The 18012-nt window shown below is 39.0% G+C and overlaps 1 protein-coding gene across 1 annotated transcript in view; it reads left to right on the plus strand.

Annotated features, from left to right (window-relative positions):
- LOC148373838 (E3 ubiquitin-protein ligase rnf213-alpha-like) overlaps nt 1-7025 on the plus strand; it is a 79139-nt gene extending 72114 nt beyond the window's left edge. Inside the window, exons 62-66 of the mRNA XM_088329606.1 lie at nt 109-186; nt 265-462; nt 573-662; nt 4200-4375; nt 6719-7025. Coding sequence (XP_088185732.1) covers nt 109-186; nt 265-462; nt 573-662; nt 4200-4375; nt 6719-6854 — 678 coding nt within the window. The 3' untranslated portion in view covers nt 6855-7025. The remainder of the gene's footprint in view (nt 1-108; nt 187-264; nt 463-572; nt 663-4199; nt 4376-6718) is intronic.
- Nucleotides 7026-18012: the final 10987 nt, after the last annotated feature.

The following is an 18012-nucleotide window of genomic DNA, read 5'->3' on the forward strand; positions in this document are numbered from 1 at the left end:
GGGCAAATATTTAGCCAATCAGAAAGCAGAACACAATGCATGATGAATAAACGGTGATACAGCAAGGGATTACTGCATTGCCAACATGTATTCACCCCTTCACCACAGGGCATCCCGACACTTGTGAACAGGCCCGACCGTAACTATGACATCATCCTGAAAGACGTCCAAGAGAAAGTAAAACAAGTGAGGAAGTCTCTTGTCTTGACGGCATCACACCAAAGTCGAGCCTTGCCCGAGCGTTGACATATTTGTTGCCAACAGGAGCCTCTGACAAGCCAGACCATGCGGGAAGTGGTCGTAAAACTGCACAACTACAGTGAGGCGTGCGAGGCCCTGTCCGCTATGGAGGTGGCGCTTGGCTTCCTCGCCACGGCTGGGGGAGACCCTCACATGCGGCTGTCCAACTACCTAAAGGACGTGCTTCAAATGGGAAGCCAGATATCGGACTGTGTCTTCAAGGTCATAGCTAGTTTCATTGTTTCGCGCCTGACCTCCGCAGTTTCCTTCTACGATGAATTTGCACCATTTCTGTTGTGCTGTTAATGATGTCTTATTTTTGTGTTCTACAGGTGCTGAATTGGTTCTGTTTGAAGCACTGTGTGGTCTTGTGGCAACTACTGAACTCTCTCAAATCGGAGACTATGCTGATGCAAAATAGGGTAATAATGGATGAATGTTTCATAAGTAAAGCATGCTTAATATAGTCAAGTAAATTGTTTGCAGAAGATAACAACACATTTCTGAAAAAGTTGAATTTAGGAAATTAGTTCTATTACAAAATTTTCCATTTTTAAATGTGAGTTATTTGTTTAGTGTGGAGGAAATAAATAGAATTCTAAAAATGTAGTGGCTTGCGAAACCCTTTGGCCCCCTTGAACTCTGTGACCTTTTGCCACATTTCAGACTTTAAACATAAAGATATAAATCTGTAATTTCTTGTGAAGAATCGGCTGAAAGTGGGACACAATCATGAAGTGGAATATACTTTATTGGATATTTTAAACTTTTTTTAACAGATACAAAATGAAAAAGTGGGTGTGCAAAATTATTCATCCCCATTGAGGTAGTACTTTGTAGCGCCACCTTTTGCTGCGATTACAGCTGCAAGTCGCCTGGGGTATGTCTCTATCAGTTTTGCACACCGAGACACTGATATTTTTGCCCATTCGTCCTTGCAAAACAGCTCAAGCTCAGTGAGGTTGGATGGAAAGCGTTTGTGAACAGTTTTTAGTTCTGGAGGTTCCACAGATTCTCAATTGGATTGAGGTCTGGAATTTGACTTGGCCATTCTAACACCTTGATATGTTTTTTGGTGAACCATTCAATTTTAGCTTTTGTTTTATGTTTTGGATCATTGTCTTGTTTGAAGACCCATCCGTCCCAGTCTCAGGTCTTTTGCGGACTCCATCAGGTTTTCTTCCAGAATGGTCCTTTATTTGGCACCATCAATTTTAACCATCTTCCCTGTCCCTGCTGAAGAAAAGCAGGCCCAAACCATGATGCTGCCACCACCATGTTTGACTGTGGGGATGGTGTGTTGAGGGTGATGAGCTGTGCTGCTTTTACGCCAAACATAACGTCTTGCATTGTTGCCAAAAAGTTCGATTTTGGTCTCATCTGACGAGAGCACCTTCTTCCACATGTTTGGTGGGTCTCACAAGTGGCTTGTGGCGAACTTTAAATGATACTTTAGATGGATATCTTTAAGAAATGGCTTCCTTCTTGCCACTCTTCCATAAAGGGAAGATATGTGCAGTACACAACTGATTGTTTTCCTATGGACAGATTCTCCCACCTCAGCTGTAGGCCTCTGCAGTTCATCCAGAGTAGTTATGCGCCTCTTGGCTGCATCTCTGGTCAATTTTCTCCTTGTATGAGCTGAATGTTTAGGGGGACGGCCCGATCTTGATAGATTTGCAGTAGTCTGGCACTCCTTCCATTTCAATATTATTGCTTGCACAGTTCTCCTTGGGATGTTTAAAGCTTGGGAAATCTTTTTGTATCCAAATCCAGCTTTAAACTTCTCCCCAACAGTATCTCGAACCTGCCTGGTGTGTTCCCCGTTCTTCATGTTCCTCTCTGAGTTTTAAAAAGACTATCACAGTCCAGGTTCATTTATACAGAGACTTGATTACACACAGGTGGATTCCATTTATCATCGTTAGTCATTTAGATTAACATTGAATCATTGAGAGATCGTCACTGAACCTCTTTTATGAGCCACTGTACATCTTATACAACACATGTATCAAATTCATGGCTTCTGGGCCAAATTTGGCCCGCCACATCACTTTACCTGGCTCACAAGACAATAGTGAGAGAAGAACAAGATAAAAATGAGTCAAGCAACGACCTGCAATTTTGTCCACTGGAAGACACCAAAGCAGCTGTTACTGTGTTTGCGGGCTACCATTCAACGAGAGAACTTTGAGGAAACCCTCACCCTGGTGTTATTTTACCTCAACTAAAAGTCACAGTCAGTCCTAAAAATGATAAGTACCATAAATTCCGGACTACAGAGCGCACCTGATTATAAGCCGCACCCACCACATTTTAAGAGGAAAACCGATTTTGTACTTACACAAGCCACACCTGTATATAAGCCGCTTGCGCCCACATTAAAATGTGTAACACAATCACAAAATTAGCCCAAACCCGGCTTTGAGTCCCGCGATTGTAACTGAATATAAGTACACAGTCCAAAAACCACCGCCGGCAAACTGAACAGAAAACGATACCGGTACTTAAGGTTTGATGCAGACCTGCACAGTCCAGGTACCCATTGAAACTAATCCAAGAAAAAAAGTCTATATTTCCAAAGGTAAGGGTGGGAAAAATATATATCCACTATTGTCCGCCGCGACAACAGGTCTCACTAACCTTTACCCCACTTCCCGTCAGCCCGCGTTTGCTCATATCAGAATAAGTGTCTCAAAAAAATATATTACAAAAATATTCAGGTGCAAATACATATTATACATCGGTTACACATATTTACAAAGAAAGACGATACACCGAGAGAGTTTTCAAAGCTTTAATTATAATATTATAACTTTCATCCCAAACCGTGCCTGTGAAAGGTAGCAAAACGCTACTAGCAACACGCTCGCAATGCAGTAAACGGGTCTGTTAAAAAAAACATACATACAACTAAATTGGGTTTGTCGTACTTGTAGTAACCACGGTAAACCGTCCTCATCTTCCTCCTTATAACTGACATCATCAAAGTGTTCTTCCCCGGTATGGGAAAGAGACTTTGTCATATAGACGTCGTCCCACGCTCCCTTATCCAAAAACACGCTTGCAACACGCTCACAAAGTGAAATTTACGCGCAGTAGCTCTGTTTCCTTCTTTATCGGACTGCTCGTTTGCTTTTAGCTTGACAGCTACGTTATGTGCCTTTCTTTTTGCAATTTGCATGATGAGGATATGTCTACGCTAATTTAATTTGTACACAAGCTAAGAAGTTGCAGTCTTTCTCGGCGCATATATTCCACTTGTCTAAATCTTACCTTTTGTTCTCGAGCGCCGCCGGCGGCCGTTAGAAAAATTACATAAATTGGCCGCATCACTGAATAAGCCGCAGGGTTGAAGGTTTGGCAAAAAAGTAGCGGCTTATAGTCCGGAATTTACGGTAAATATTTATATTTAAAAAAAAGCAGAAATACTTTTAAATCACTAAATGTATCGTCTTAATTACTGTTTGTATGCTATTTTTGTCACTTTCCAAAATGCATGGGTTTTACCAAGCTAAATAAACTATAGTGGAAATTATTTAAATTATTATTTTGCCTTATTTATCTTTTTTTCTTCATAAAAGCACAGTTGATAAATGCTACAAGAGATTAAATCTTGGGGATAGTTAAAACCCCCCAATAATGGTTTTACAATCAAATTTTACATCCCTGAATCATAATTGAATTGTAAGCCTACGAAAAGTCTCCCAGCCCTCTAGCTAAGAAACACTTATTATGCCCTACTAGTCCAGCCCCTGTTAGATTGTGTCTTCTACCAAGTAGCCCCTTGAGCTAAAATGATTTCGAAACCCATGTAGTACAATTTATTGTTTATTACCCTCCATATTTTCTCCCAGGCATTGGGGCTCAAGAGTTACTAAGCACCTTCCTGACTACACACAACTTGGTGGAGCAATGTTTCTTTGTGAGTTGACATGATCATTGCGGTGTCCCAACAGGATCCCTTTGAAAAGGTCTGCAAGGAGTACAAGATGGCCCTGAGTGATCATGAGCGCCATCTGTTGACGACATTCAGCTACGGAAGCAGCACTGATACCTTCCTGCTGGAGCTGCACGGGTTGTTGCTGACGCTCAAAAATCCTACTACACCATTTGCACTTAATCCAGAATGGAGGTACTTTTACAAAATAATTCATTTTTGTCCATAAAAGTGGTTCACTATTTTGAATTCAGTTATACCTCTACATACGAGTTTAATTTGTTCCGTGATCGTGCTAGTGGCTCTAATTGCTCATGTAATGAGCTAATTGTCCCTATACGAAATAATCAAAATCGAATTGTCCGGTTTCCGACCTTAAAAAGGATCAAAGTGAAACCTAAATGGCAATAAAACACATCTTTCTGATCACTGAAATATATTCAAGTAGTAATCAAAACATTAATTACACATTAAACATATAGAGTAATAAGATAATATTAACGGGGGAAAAATCGAGCCGTAACAAAAGTGTGCTGATATGGTTTTAAATTAAAGTTAACTCACAAAGATTTTGTATTGGTTGTTTTTTTAAATTTTTTGCCTGTTTCAATTATATTCTTCATCTTTCGCACTTTCAGCTGGACCTACATCGCTATCACTTTCAACAGGGTCTTTACGAGAAAAAAAAAAAAAAATCTGCCTCCCTTGTTCCTGAAAAAAGCAATTGTCTATAGTGGGGTTCATGCATGTTAGGTGTTTTCATTTTATTTAGGATGAAAATTCTGAAAGTAATAAAAGGACTGTTTCAAATACATTCCAAGTGACAACCCAAAACTCGAAAATATGTTTATTTAAGTGCAATAATGATTTCAGCCAGAAGATAGCATCAGCGAGTAGAGTATTTTTATGGACAGCAACTTTAAAAAGAGCTATTAGACGACCAGTTGGCACTTCTATGGATCTTTCTTTTAATGAAAGCAACAACTTCTTCCTACTTAGCCAGCACCCCTCATACCTCCTTTGTAGGCTTCTTCTGTTTATTTTTCCTGGTTTTTTTTAAACGGGAAAGGAATTGCCCCCTTCTTGATTTGTCTTTTTCGCATATTTATCAAACTAATTTTATTATCACACAGAGACGACAAAATATAGTCCTTAAACGATGATTCTATTCGGTAAAGGCACAAAATAAACAACTTATGTGTCCCAATGTGCTAAAAAATAATTGCCCCCCCCCCTCCTTTTTAAATCACAATATAACTGTGACTAACCACAGATTTGGGAAGCTGAGTTCAATTTCACAGGCCACACGCAAAGTTGATTCCCACCACCTGTGATGAATCAAGAAAAAAACTTAAATTTAATCTGTTAGACAAAGTGAAGAAAGTCCATCTGTCCAGAAAAAGTCACAAAGCTGTAGGAGTCCAGGGAACAACTGTCAGAGCAATTATTCACAAATGAAGAGACCTGGGAACAGGAGCGAACCTTCCCAGGAGTGGTCAACCAACTAAGATTATTCTGATGTCTGCTCATCCAGGGGGTTACGAAGGAACCTTCCAAGGATTTGCAGGCCTTGCTGGCCTCAGTATACACCACTAAAGGAAAGACTCCATGAGAGAGTTCCCATAAAGAAAATATTGCTGTCACTAAATAACACAAGGATTTGTCTCACGTTTTCCTAAAAGCATCTTGATTATCCTCTAAACTTTTGGAGTAACATTCTGTGGACTAATAAGTCAAAAATTAAACCTTTTTGGAAGGTGTGCATCCCATTACATTGGCACAGCATTTGACAAAGAGAACATGATGCCAACAGTAAAGCATGGTGGTGGCAGTGTGGTCTGGGGCTACTTTGCTGCTTCAGGACCAGGACAGCCTGTTGTAGTTGATGGAATAATGAATTCTGGTATTTACCAGAAGATCATAAAGGAGACCATCCAGTTAGTGATCTCAAACTCAACAGCTTTTAGATCATGCAGCAGGACACCAAAACATTCCTGCAAGTCCAGCTCTAAACGGCTCAATTAAAAAAAAAAAATGAAGGTTCTGGAGTGGCCAAGTCAAAGTCCGGACTTAAGTCCAATTAATAAGCTGTGATGTGACCTTAAACGAGCAGTTTATGCTAGAAAATCCCTCCAGTATGGATGATTTTAAACAGTTTTGTAAAGAAGAGTGGGCCAAAATTCCTCCATAGCATTTAAAAAAAACAACAACTCATTACCAGTAAACATTTTGATTTCTGTTATCGCTGCCTCAATAAATGGAATCAACATTTCATTTTGTATTTTCACGGGTTGTCTCTGTGTGATATTGCAATTGAAAATTAAACCTTTGTGAGTGATAAATATGCCCCCAAAAAAAAAACAGTAAGGGGCAAATTCTGAATAACCAACGGCGTCAAATCAGGTGCAGAGATGCTCGTATAAAGAGATACCGCTGTTTTGTATGATTTTGATGCTGCATGAAAGGATAAATGTTTTGTTTTTGTGTATGTGTGAGTGATGCCCCATTTCTTGGGTTGACGTGTTTGTCTTTCAATAGTTTGATTCCGGTTTTGGACATTTGCATGGAGAAGTATCCGGGTTTTCCAGAAGACATCTGCCTGTCTCAAAGCGTCGAAACATGGAAGTTCATCAATGCCATCAAGCAAGAACGTCTTCGTATACTAGTTAGATAAAGGGGAGCTTCTTGTGCCTTGTGTTTTGTTTTTCTTTATAATTCCTTATCTATATACTGTTAAATTACATTTCTGGGCCACAAGAAGACTGCTACTAAAAAGCAAAAACAACAACAAAAATACTTAAAGCTATTACCTCTTCTTGAAAAATGAATGTAAGGATGACTTGTAGGGAAGTGTTTTTTTTGTCCCTAACTTAAATGGCCTAAATGTTTATGTTGTTAAATTGTTAATACAGCAGGTTAAACAATAACTTTGTCCATAAAGAAACATTATCAGTTTTGTGCAAGTAAAAACCTTATATCTTTGTATGAATTAGTACCTTTTGTTACACTCAGCTAGGTCTTTAGGCTTATGCATTGATTTTATAAGGATTTGCTATGGCCAATGTATTAACCTAACCTACTGAATCCGGTTTGTTCTACCTACATCTCGGTTGATGAGAATATATATTTTTTAAACATGTTTTAAGATTCATGAGATAACAATAACAACAAAAAAAACCACAACACATTAATTTTCAGTCCTTAAAGGTTTAATTAAATGCGTCGTTGGAGGTGTCCTTAAAAAGTTGAAAAACATTTCTCTGTTAAGTGCTAACAATACTCAACTAAGTTGAAAAGGCCCTTGTGCTTTTGTAGCGACCCTCGTTCATGCACGACACAAGGTTTCACAATCTCTGGTTTATTGCCTGCATTCAGTAAATAAAACAATACAAAAGTCAGGGGTCTCTGTTCTCGACTGCAATTATCTTCAACGCTCACAAAAATCACTTAAGCAACGGCAAGCAGACAACATGCGAGTACATTAATAATGAAACTTCGATAATAACAATGAACATAACTTTCCCACGTACCTGCATTCAGTAAATAAAACAATACAAAAGTCAGGGGTCTCTGTTCTCGACTGCAATTATCTAAAATATTGAAGATACAAAAGAACGGGTCATCACTCAACAGGCCGCACCTCGTGGCGTGTTTGCATCAAAACATGTTGCATTTTCATTTCAAGCTGTATTAACTTCTTATTTAGTGCTTTTTTAATACACATCATTTAGAACAACTTATATATCTTTATATACAAAAATAATTTCGAAAGCAGCTCAAATGTCTAGCAAAATATGCATTTTTTTATCCAACTGATATTGGGCACAGCTTACCTTCAACGCTTACAAAAATCACTTAAGCTACGGCAAGCGCTGAAGCCCATAAAGTGCCAAACGAAAAAAACAGTCGCAGACGCCCATGACTTAACAACTGAATGAGGTACCGAAATATTAACAGTAATACAACAAAAACACAGATTTTGTGAGAATTCAAAAAAACATTCAAAACAATCAAATTTCAACTCTGTTACACTTTGTTTTCCATACTTTTATCAGAGCCGATCTGGTTGGAACACATTATGTTGAAGAAAATGGGGCTAGGGGAAGTCCTGGAGTTATGTAATGCTCGACCCCGCAAGTACATTTTATTGCGATTTTGTCAGTGGCGCATAAAAGTGGTGAAAGTAAGAAAAAGGTTGCTTCTAGTAAAGTCCAAATACAACCCAACCCCCTAAAAAGATAAAATAAGACAAGTTTATTTGAGCATGTTCCAGAAATCAAAATACTTACATGTGCATCATGAACAGCCCGCGATCATGACTTTATCCAGGAAAGTTTCAAATCGCGCACCCCACATTTAAGAGTAGAGGGCTTAAACTGCAAGCATTTTCTGTAAATGTAGTAATTCCATGAGTACTCTTCACATTGTCTCAATTAGATCACCAAACCTAGTTGTGGCAGCCACTTTGACACATTTGCCTAACACGCGAAAGGTCCCCAGTTCGAGACCTGGCGGAAACATGTTTGCCTGTAGAGGGATGGACGCCACCAGGCTGTACTTGCACATTACATGAAATGGTGCCCCTACGACCAGTGTGGTTAAGGGATCCAACCAACCAAACAGCCAATCGGTAGTAAAGTCTGTGGTAGGATTGGATAGTTCTTTACAAATAAGAACTAGGCTGTTCTTTTTTGATGAAAAAACAAGTGCTAGAAAACAAGGAAGAATACAAAGTATGGAGACTCAAAGGGACCAACCCGCAACATTCTCATTTTTTTGCCAAGCCTTTGGCAAGCTTTGTTTTTTTTTGGGTACCCTAACAGCAGAATGGCCATCCAATATGTCAGCTCCAGTGTTGGGTATAACCCCATTATAAATAATGCAACAGGGTAATCAAACTTATTATTTTTTTCTGCTGTTTCTGTGACTGACAGTCAAAAGCGGTGCTTTACTTTGGCTACATCATGCCAATGGTGGTGTGCGCCCGCACACCTGCAGCTGTTTTCAGCTGTGTTTTTTTTTGTTGTCCCCTGAGTTGTTTACGTCACATCTTTTTGGATCATCTCACAAACATTAATCCTTGCAGAAGCGCAGGCCTGCTTGTTCATCAAATTCAAAATAATAGGTTTTTTTTTTTACATTTCAGACAGTTGTGTACTTGATTAAAAACAGGTTTTTAATTTATATGGCATTTGAAGGTATTGCTTGTTAAAGTAGTCTTCCAAATATGTAGCAAGGGTAGAGAACCAGTTCCCTACTTTCCATTTGCAGGGTTCCCTGAGACCCCAAAACTTTCAGGGAGTCCCTATTGGCAATGTCACTCCCCACCTTGACCTTTCACCCTTGCTATTCCCCAGCACAAATACACATCACCCTCTCCGGTTGCTCTGGATAATATTTATCCTCCATTCTAATTCCACAGATTGTGGAGTGGTTTGGAGTTTTGCTCAGCCAGTGGCAGGCAGACAAACCAGGCCGACCTTGAGCCCCCTTAAGGACGCCCTGTCTTGAGTGGAGTTCTTGTATGAACCTGAGACAATTCATATTCTCTTAAAGCAATGCACGGTAAAAATAAGCAACCCGAGCCATTAAAAGCTCCATTGCAACCGTGAAACTGCCTTGTGTATATTTATCCATGAGTCGAAACATGAAACCAACCACACTATGCGCTTATTGTTGGATATATAAAGTTTTACTCACTGTTGAAATGATTGAATCCAGCTCATTTATTTCTACCATAATTAAAGAAAATAATCAAAAAATAGACACTAAGGCTTTAGAGACTGCATTGGGGATCATATTGTATTCAACACCCATTTTCATTTCCAAGGGTTTTTTTTTTCACACATTTAGTTAAATTGACCACAACCATGCTATTCATAAGTGTAGTATTCATGGAGTTTTATTTGCAAAAGGCTAACCAGTTATTTTGTGGAACTTATTAAAATTCTTAGTACGTTAGTTTGTGAATGAAGTAGTAATCATCAAAGTCTAGAAGAAATTATATGTCATGATCTGCTTCAAAGAGGTGGCGGAGTAACGCACCATTTTGTAACGGCAATTGAGTTACAGAATTTTATTAATAACGGTATTCGTTAAAGAGAAAAGTTATTGCGTCCCAGGAACTTTTTTTACAAAGGAATGCCCTAATCCAAACACCAGAAGCAAATGATGAACCTTTTGAAATGTCCTTTTTTAATGGCTAATTTAAAAGTATCAAAATTCATGTCTTCACGACAGCCAGACAATAAAAATTATGAATTAAAGGGAGCAATTGAGAGTGCGGCGCATGCTGCGAACAGTTTCACCATCTTGTTGATCAGAGTTGTCTAAAAGCGCCAGCGACTCAAATTCCAGAATGCGATCTTCTACTAACAAAATCCAGAACGGGGAGCATTGGGCAGAGACGTGGAAGAAGTTGTCGACACTGGCATCGTCCGTTGACGGAGTATTTGCTTGGTTGCTGCGAGGCGATGACGGCTCGACGGGAAGTCGTCAGCGTTACCGAACCTATCCCAGCCGCTCGGAAATGATGGCGTTTGGCGTCCCGACGGCAGCAAGCAGAACGTCAGAGCAAGGAAGCTGCGTACCTCCGTTTTCTGTTTTTGGGTGAATCTGTCAACACTGCAGCCTGTCAGGTCATCAGCTCAAGTCTGCCATAGGCCGTGTTGCAGATGGGGGGGATCTGTGGTGGGCTGTCGGGTCCTATAAAATCTTGGCTGGCCTAAAAATATCTAAATCATGTAATGTTAAATATATTTTGTCAACGAACACTTAAATTATGCCTAATTGTTTTTCAGCTTCCTTTCATTGCTTTTCCCCTGGTTGCTCCCAGATGTGTGCTTTTATAAGATGTTAAGCTTTTAACCGATCACATTTCAGCCGTTACTTCCCATGCTCAGAAATCTATGTGAGGTCTTCACTGTCAGTTCTGCAGCCTCTGAAGCGTCAACTAAGTAAACGAAAGCTGTTGGTTTATTAGATTCCGAGTTGGCGAGCCAGCGACTTTCAGCCAAACGTTACTTTTTTCACAAACTTGGATTAGCTAGGGGGCGGTAAAAGGAGTCTGTCAACAAAAAAGTAAAGAAAGATGCTGGAGTCTAGTAGCAATTCTGTTTTTTCTTCTCCTTTCTCCATTCGGTCCCCGGTGCTATGGAATGCTCTTCCCCCTGAGATTCGATCTGCAACCCCAGTGGAAATGTTTAAATCTAAGCTTAAAACACACTTCTACTCTATAGCATATGAATAACCTATATTTTATGTTGTCAATATATTTGTATTATTTGTTATTGCAAGATCAATTGCAGCCTGGTCATCCTCATTTTGAGGTTTTTGAGTTTTTCCTTGCCCTCATGTAGGTTTTAGATCAGGGGATGGTATCATAATCGTCTGTGGTTTGCAATAATCTGTGGTCTGTGCAGCCTTTTTAGATTCTTTGTGATTAAGGGTTATGCAAATAGACATGACTTGACTTCTCCTGTTATTCTATTATCTTAATCCCACTTTTTTTCTAGTTTCTTTTCCTTTCGAGATTTGTGTAATATTATTTGCCTATGAACCAAAGTACATTATCTAAGATGCCACACTGTTACGAAGCAGTGTGTTTGTGAATGGGTAAGTGTGAAGCACATTGTAAAGTGCTTTGGGAAAACTACATTGACTTGAAAAGTGCTATATAAATGCAGACCATTTACCATTCCCTACCGTTATTTTAAGATGCTCTTTTGAACAAAATGTGTAGTTTACAATTGCATTCAAAGATTCTACTGCAATTTAATGAATAAATAAAAGCTGCAGCAACCGTATGAGTCTGAATGTGGCGAGAGAATATTTGTATGTTGAGTTGCAACTTACAAAAACAAAATTTTTCTGTGTACGGGTGCTCAAATCGCAATTTTAAAGAACACAGTTTTTTGGCAATTCCCAGGTGAAATAGGCTGCAAGCCATTAAATTAACTCGTTTAAAGACATCATTAGGCATGTCTGCATTCGCGGTGCCCGTCCATTTCACATCTGCTAAGATATTATGGCAATCTGGTTCGGATTTACAGAATGCCATAGTTAGTGTAACTAGGATACGGATTGAGCAAATGTTGAGTTAAATGCTGACGATGCTACCAAAAATACGTTAACATTTTTTTTTAAAATGATTTTTATTATTAATTGCCGCTATGAGCGGCAATTTTAGGTAAAGTTTTTTTTTCACTTAAAGTGATTTAGGATCATTCAACACTGTTCGGACGTGTCACTTCTCATTTGTAAACATTACAATGCACTTCAAATTGATTCACTGGGTAGCGCTTACTACCACATACAAATAAATTAGGAGGTTTTGTGTATTTCCTCACAGTTACTGTGGGTAATAGGCTCTCACCTGAACATGGTGCTTTTTTACAGGAAAAAAAAACGGTGAATATCCATGCTGGTGATGGGAGCGTGACCACACATAGCTTACACATAAACAACAATTAAGCTCAGCTGATTATTGGAAGAATGTCGTGGTATTGGGTAGTTAACTAGTTAACTACCGCTTTATAACATACACTCACGGTAATACACCAGGGCCTACACAGACTCCGCCAGTAAGTGCCGTAAGTGACACTAGCCAAGCTAAAGAGGAGCGGTGCTAGGTAATTAAATGGACTGAACAACCTTTAGGCCACCGTTGTCCAACAGGCGGCCCGCGGGCCAGATCAGGCCCACTAAGGGATTGTATCCGGCCCGCGAGACAACACTCAAAGAAGCGCAAGAGAAAAATGAGCTGCAGGTTGAAATATGTCAACTTGATGTTGCCATGGCCAGGCACCTTGAACAAAGACACTGTACTTGTATTTCTTTTTATATCTTTCTCTCTCTCTCTCTCTTTTCCACCCCTTTTCTCCCACTTTCTGTCTCTGTCTCTTTCACTCTCTGTGTCTATCTTGTTCTCTTTCTTTGTTGCGCTTTGTCTCTTTCTCTCTGTCTTTTTAACTTCTTTTGCTCTAACTTCCGTTTTTCCTTTTCTCTATTTTCTCTTCCTCTCTTCCTACCCTTCGTGCTTTATTTTCTCGTTTTTCTCCTTCTGTCTTTCTATTTCTCTTTGTATTTCTTTCTTCTTCTCCCTTTATTTTCCCCCTCTCACGACTTTTAATCTCTTTTGTTTCTCACGCTCTCTCCCTCTCTCTGTTTCTTTGTCCCGCCCTCTCTCTGTTTCCCTCCCCCATTCTCTTATTGCTTTATCTCTCTTTTTCTTTCTCTTTAATCTACTAGTTTAGTTAGCTTAGTTAGCTTATCCTCAATAGGGTCGTGAGGGTGCTGGAGCCCATCCCAGCTATCTTCGGGAAGTGGGAAGGGGACACCCTGAACTGGTTACCAGCCAGTCACAGGGCGCACAGGGACAGATCGCTTACTCGCTCATTCACATTCAGGGGACAGCTTGGAATTAACCTGACATGCTTGTTTATGGAATGTGCGAAGAAACAAGATGTCAGGGCAACCCGCACAGGCACGGTGGAGAACATGCAAACTGTGCACAGGAGGGCTGGTAGGTGGATTGAAACCCATGAACAATTATTTAACCCTAAATAAAATGAATCATTGTGCATTTTAGACAAATTTTGGGTGACACACATGCTCATTTTTTGTGTCCACAGCAAATTGATTACTCACTCAAAAGGTGTAGGCTATTAAATTAGAAAATCTCTTTTTTTTCTTTACTCATTTGATATACTACTGTAAACTTAACTTAATTATACAATTGAATGTTATGAATTTATAATTTTACTTGCTATTTTCGTAAAATTCTACATGTTCCAGTATCTATAATTCACACTGTTAGAATGTAAGCTTTGTTGGTCAAATGTTTTTAGGAAATGGCATGGCGGAAAATATTCAGAGAAACGGTGTAAGAAAAAAAGCTTTGATTAAAATTGTTCCGATCCCTGTGCGTGACCACTATGTATCTCTTAGTGTTAATCATAATAATGTTCTTATAGAATCATAAGAACATGACACAAATGATTTCTTTCCCTAAATCATGGCACCACAGTGTTGCTGCAAACACAAAAACGAGTCTATACGTAGCAGTACAGGATTTTACAAAATTCATCTGTTCTACAAGAGTTTTTACTCTGTAACAAAAACTCTTCCAGTTTGATTTGCAACAAAGATGTCAGTGTGTCAAGGCCCTTGTTTTCATGTTTGATGATGTTGTAGTTTGCTACATAATTGAAATGATCAAGAAATTGTCTTATTTCTCATGTGTGCTTTTCTTTACCTATTACGTAATTATGCAACTCGAAAAATGTTCACTTGATCTTCTTGTGTTTGCTAACATGCTGCTGTACTATGAATTAGATGCCTGACTAACTGGACCACAAATATCTGCATCACCATTTGTGTGGATTCTGGGGGCGGGCGATACCCAGATTTTGGGTATCGATCCGATCCAAGTATATACAAGGTATTATCAATTAATACCAATCAAATACCAATACTATTTGCTCGAAATATCATGCTCATTTATCACTCAGCCCGTACTTCCCTAAATTTGTTTAAAATTGTGATAAAAACTAAACATAACTACGGGAAAACTTTAACATTATAAATAATGACTATTTATAACTGTTTCAGAAAAAAAGTCAAAAGTAAACCAAAATAAAGCTGTAATTTTACAACCCACCAACGACATGATCAAGTACCAGCTAGGTATCAATAGCATTGATATTTTGATCTATCCGCCCCAACCTTAGTAGATTTGATGTTAAAACCAGCAATTGATATTAAGGATGTACAGTGAGCCCCTTTGATATCCAATGTACTCATCACTGAAAGAGTTTGACCAATGTAATTGGGATCAATCTATTTCAAAGGACTTCCATCCATCCTTCCATTATCTCCACCGCTTATCTTCGGTAGGGTCGCAGGGTCAAAGGACTTCAAATGGCACAAAAACGTTCTAATTTAAGCAACTCATAATGTCGCCCAGCGCTCCTTTCTTGTAATACTATAAACAACCTGTAGATGGCCCCCTGGCTCCATCTGCCTTAAGTGACCTGTGGATCCTGGAATTGCAGACACCTAGGCGTTAAGCTCTTAACTGTGCAGGTTCCTCCAGATTCAGGCAGGACATATCATTTGATACCTACCAAGAAACAGAAATGGACAATTGTGCGCAGAACGACTTCAAAGCACTGGTATCATTTAGATTTCTCTTAATTCAATTTTCATCAGTCCCAGACCTGTACAAGTCATCTAGGCCAGGGGTCCGGAACCTTTGTGACCCAAAGAGCCATAAAAGTGAAAATATTTTGATTTGTATGAGCCAGACCATACGTTTTAAAACAAAATTCTACAAAACCGCCAAACCCTCTCTTCAGACAAAAGCTAAATCTTGAGCACATTTGATTTCACTGAGCGATGTTTGATGATTTGATACAATCTATTCATTAATGAAAATGTCTGTGTCCCATATCAATATAAATCTACCACTTAAAACTGGTCTCCCTCCCGCAGTTACCTATGAGTGTTGAGGGTCTTTTTGACTGTCATTTTTGTCCTAAATAATTGTTTTTAAAACCAGGTGCAAGCAAATATTTTTATAGAAATGTGACAAAATACAGAACACGCGCATACGAACATATTTACTTCAGTGCAGACAGCCCTGGGCGACGAGAAGAAGTACACACACGCTCCTGTGTATAGCTGTATATAGGTTCCCGACCCCTGATCTAGACGATACAAGGTCCACCAGGTCAAAATCAAGACAGCAGCCAAGGAATAACCATTGTCTGACAAAAGGTTACCTTGATAGTTTTTATACAAAGGCACCCGCTCATCCTTTTTACCACCATCTTTACTCTGCCGCTTTGTCGTCCTACGCATACACTTGTGCCTGCCTGTTTGCATGAAATATGTCAGCAAGGGTTGAAAGGTTATCAGGTCCTATTCTGGCTGTCCAAGATTTCACTGATAGCGAAGAAAAAAGGTTGACAGGTGCTTAACCGTTGACACAAGTACACAAATTTCCCAGCCATGACACAAACTTTAACCTCGTGTAGTTTATGAAGATCTTTGCATAGTGTGTACTTGTGCTGTTTCCACAGACCTTTTGACAAATAATGGCTTTAATACTTTGTCAGTAAACGGCCATTATCATTTGAGTCTCGGGCCATTATTTGTAATAACATCAGAACGGAAAGACATTATTTTCCTATGACTACCAGTATATCATCCAACAATGCAGAGGTTTTCTACAAAGTCTCTTAATGGTACCCAGGATCCAGAAATTCTTGCCACATTTTGTTGAAAATGTTTGTTTTCAGGATGAATATTTTGTTTATTCATTTCATTTGTTTATTCACTATTTAATAATTCAACACTTTCCGCAATGTATGTCGTGTGATGTATTGGAGACCTTCGCTTAATTTATACTTAATAATCAGTCGATGCAAATATCTGCAATGATAAAGTATCTAAGGTATTATTTCGGTTTGACAATTCGGTTTGCTATTTTATTTTATTTTCTTTCTTCCTCCTTTCTCTTTCTTTGCTGTGGAATGCTCTTCCCCCTGAGATCCGATCTGCAACCTCAGTGGAAATGTTGAAATCCAAGCTTAAAACTCACTTCTACTCTATAGCATATGAATAACCTATACTATTAACTATACTATACTATATCCGGAAAGACTACAAAGACTGAACTTGGACTTTTTGGAGCTCCGTAGAGTTCGATTTGATTTAATTTTTGTGTTCAAAGTACTGCATGGAATGATCGATGTGCCTTTTGATCAATTTTTTGAGTTCTGTCGTGTTGATGGTTTACGTGGTCACAGATATAAGTTACGGGTGCCTAGACCTACCAGCAACTTGCATGGAAACTTTATTTCTTTCAGGATACCAAAAATTTGGAATTTTTTGCCTGACCGGGTTATTAGTGCAAATACGGTGCAAACCTTTAAGCAAAGGTTGGCAGAAACAGATCTGTCAAATTTCCTTAGGGGAGGGGGCGTAAGGTGACCATATTTGGCCATGCTCACTCTCAGCATTAGTTTTTTTTTTTTTGTGTGTCATGTTTTGATTAATGTATCCAACAATACCTTCAATAAACATTTCATATTTGTGGACAATATCTCTGTATTATTTGTGATTGCAACATCCTTTTCTGTCTGGTATTCCTGGAAGGGGATACCACATGTGCGGTCCCTTCTCAAGGTTCCTTTATTTTCCTCATGTTGAGGTTTTTGAGTTTTTCCTTGCCCTCATGTTGGTTCCAGATCAGGGGATGGTGTAATAATAGTCTGAAAAAATAGTCTGTGTGATAACCTGTGAAGCCCTTTGAGACTCTTTGTGATTAAGGGCTATACAAATAAAAATGACTTGATTGACTTCACTTACAAACTTTTTACTTTTTAAACTATGAAAAATGCTTGTCATTAGAAAATAGTTTGAAGTGAGCCCTTGCTCTTTAATGTATTGTACGTAAATGGAAACGGTTTGCATTCATATAGCGCTTTTCAAGTCACTGATGACCTCCCAAAGCGCTTTACAATGTGCTTCACACTTATCCATTCACACACACTCACACACACATAGCAGTGTCAGCCATGCAAGGCAACTACCTGCTCATCGTTGAACGATGCAACACCCATTTTGGTGGGTGATTTTGAACAAACAACAAAGTATATTTGTTTTAGGGAAACATTTAGGTATTTTTTGTGACATTTTCAACAAACCAACATTTTAAGTAATGGCCAAATTTGAAGGGAGGGTCTTTAGGAGAAAAAGAATATGACCATATGCGTTGAAAACAAGTTTATATCCGAGTTAAAAGGATAGTAGCAATTGGAAAAGTA

This window comes from Urocampus carinirostris, chromosome 1 (genome assembly GCF_059441175.1).
Source record: "Urocampus carinirostris isolate Australia breed hairy pipefish chromosome 1, RoL_Ucar_1.0, whole genome shotgun sequence".
Taxonomy (NCBI): domain Eukaryota; kingdom Metazoa; phylum Chordata; class Actinopteri; order Syngnathiformes; family Syngnathidae; genus Urocampus; species Urocampus carinirostris.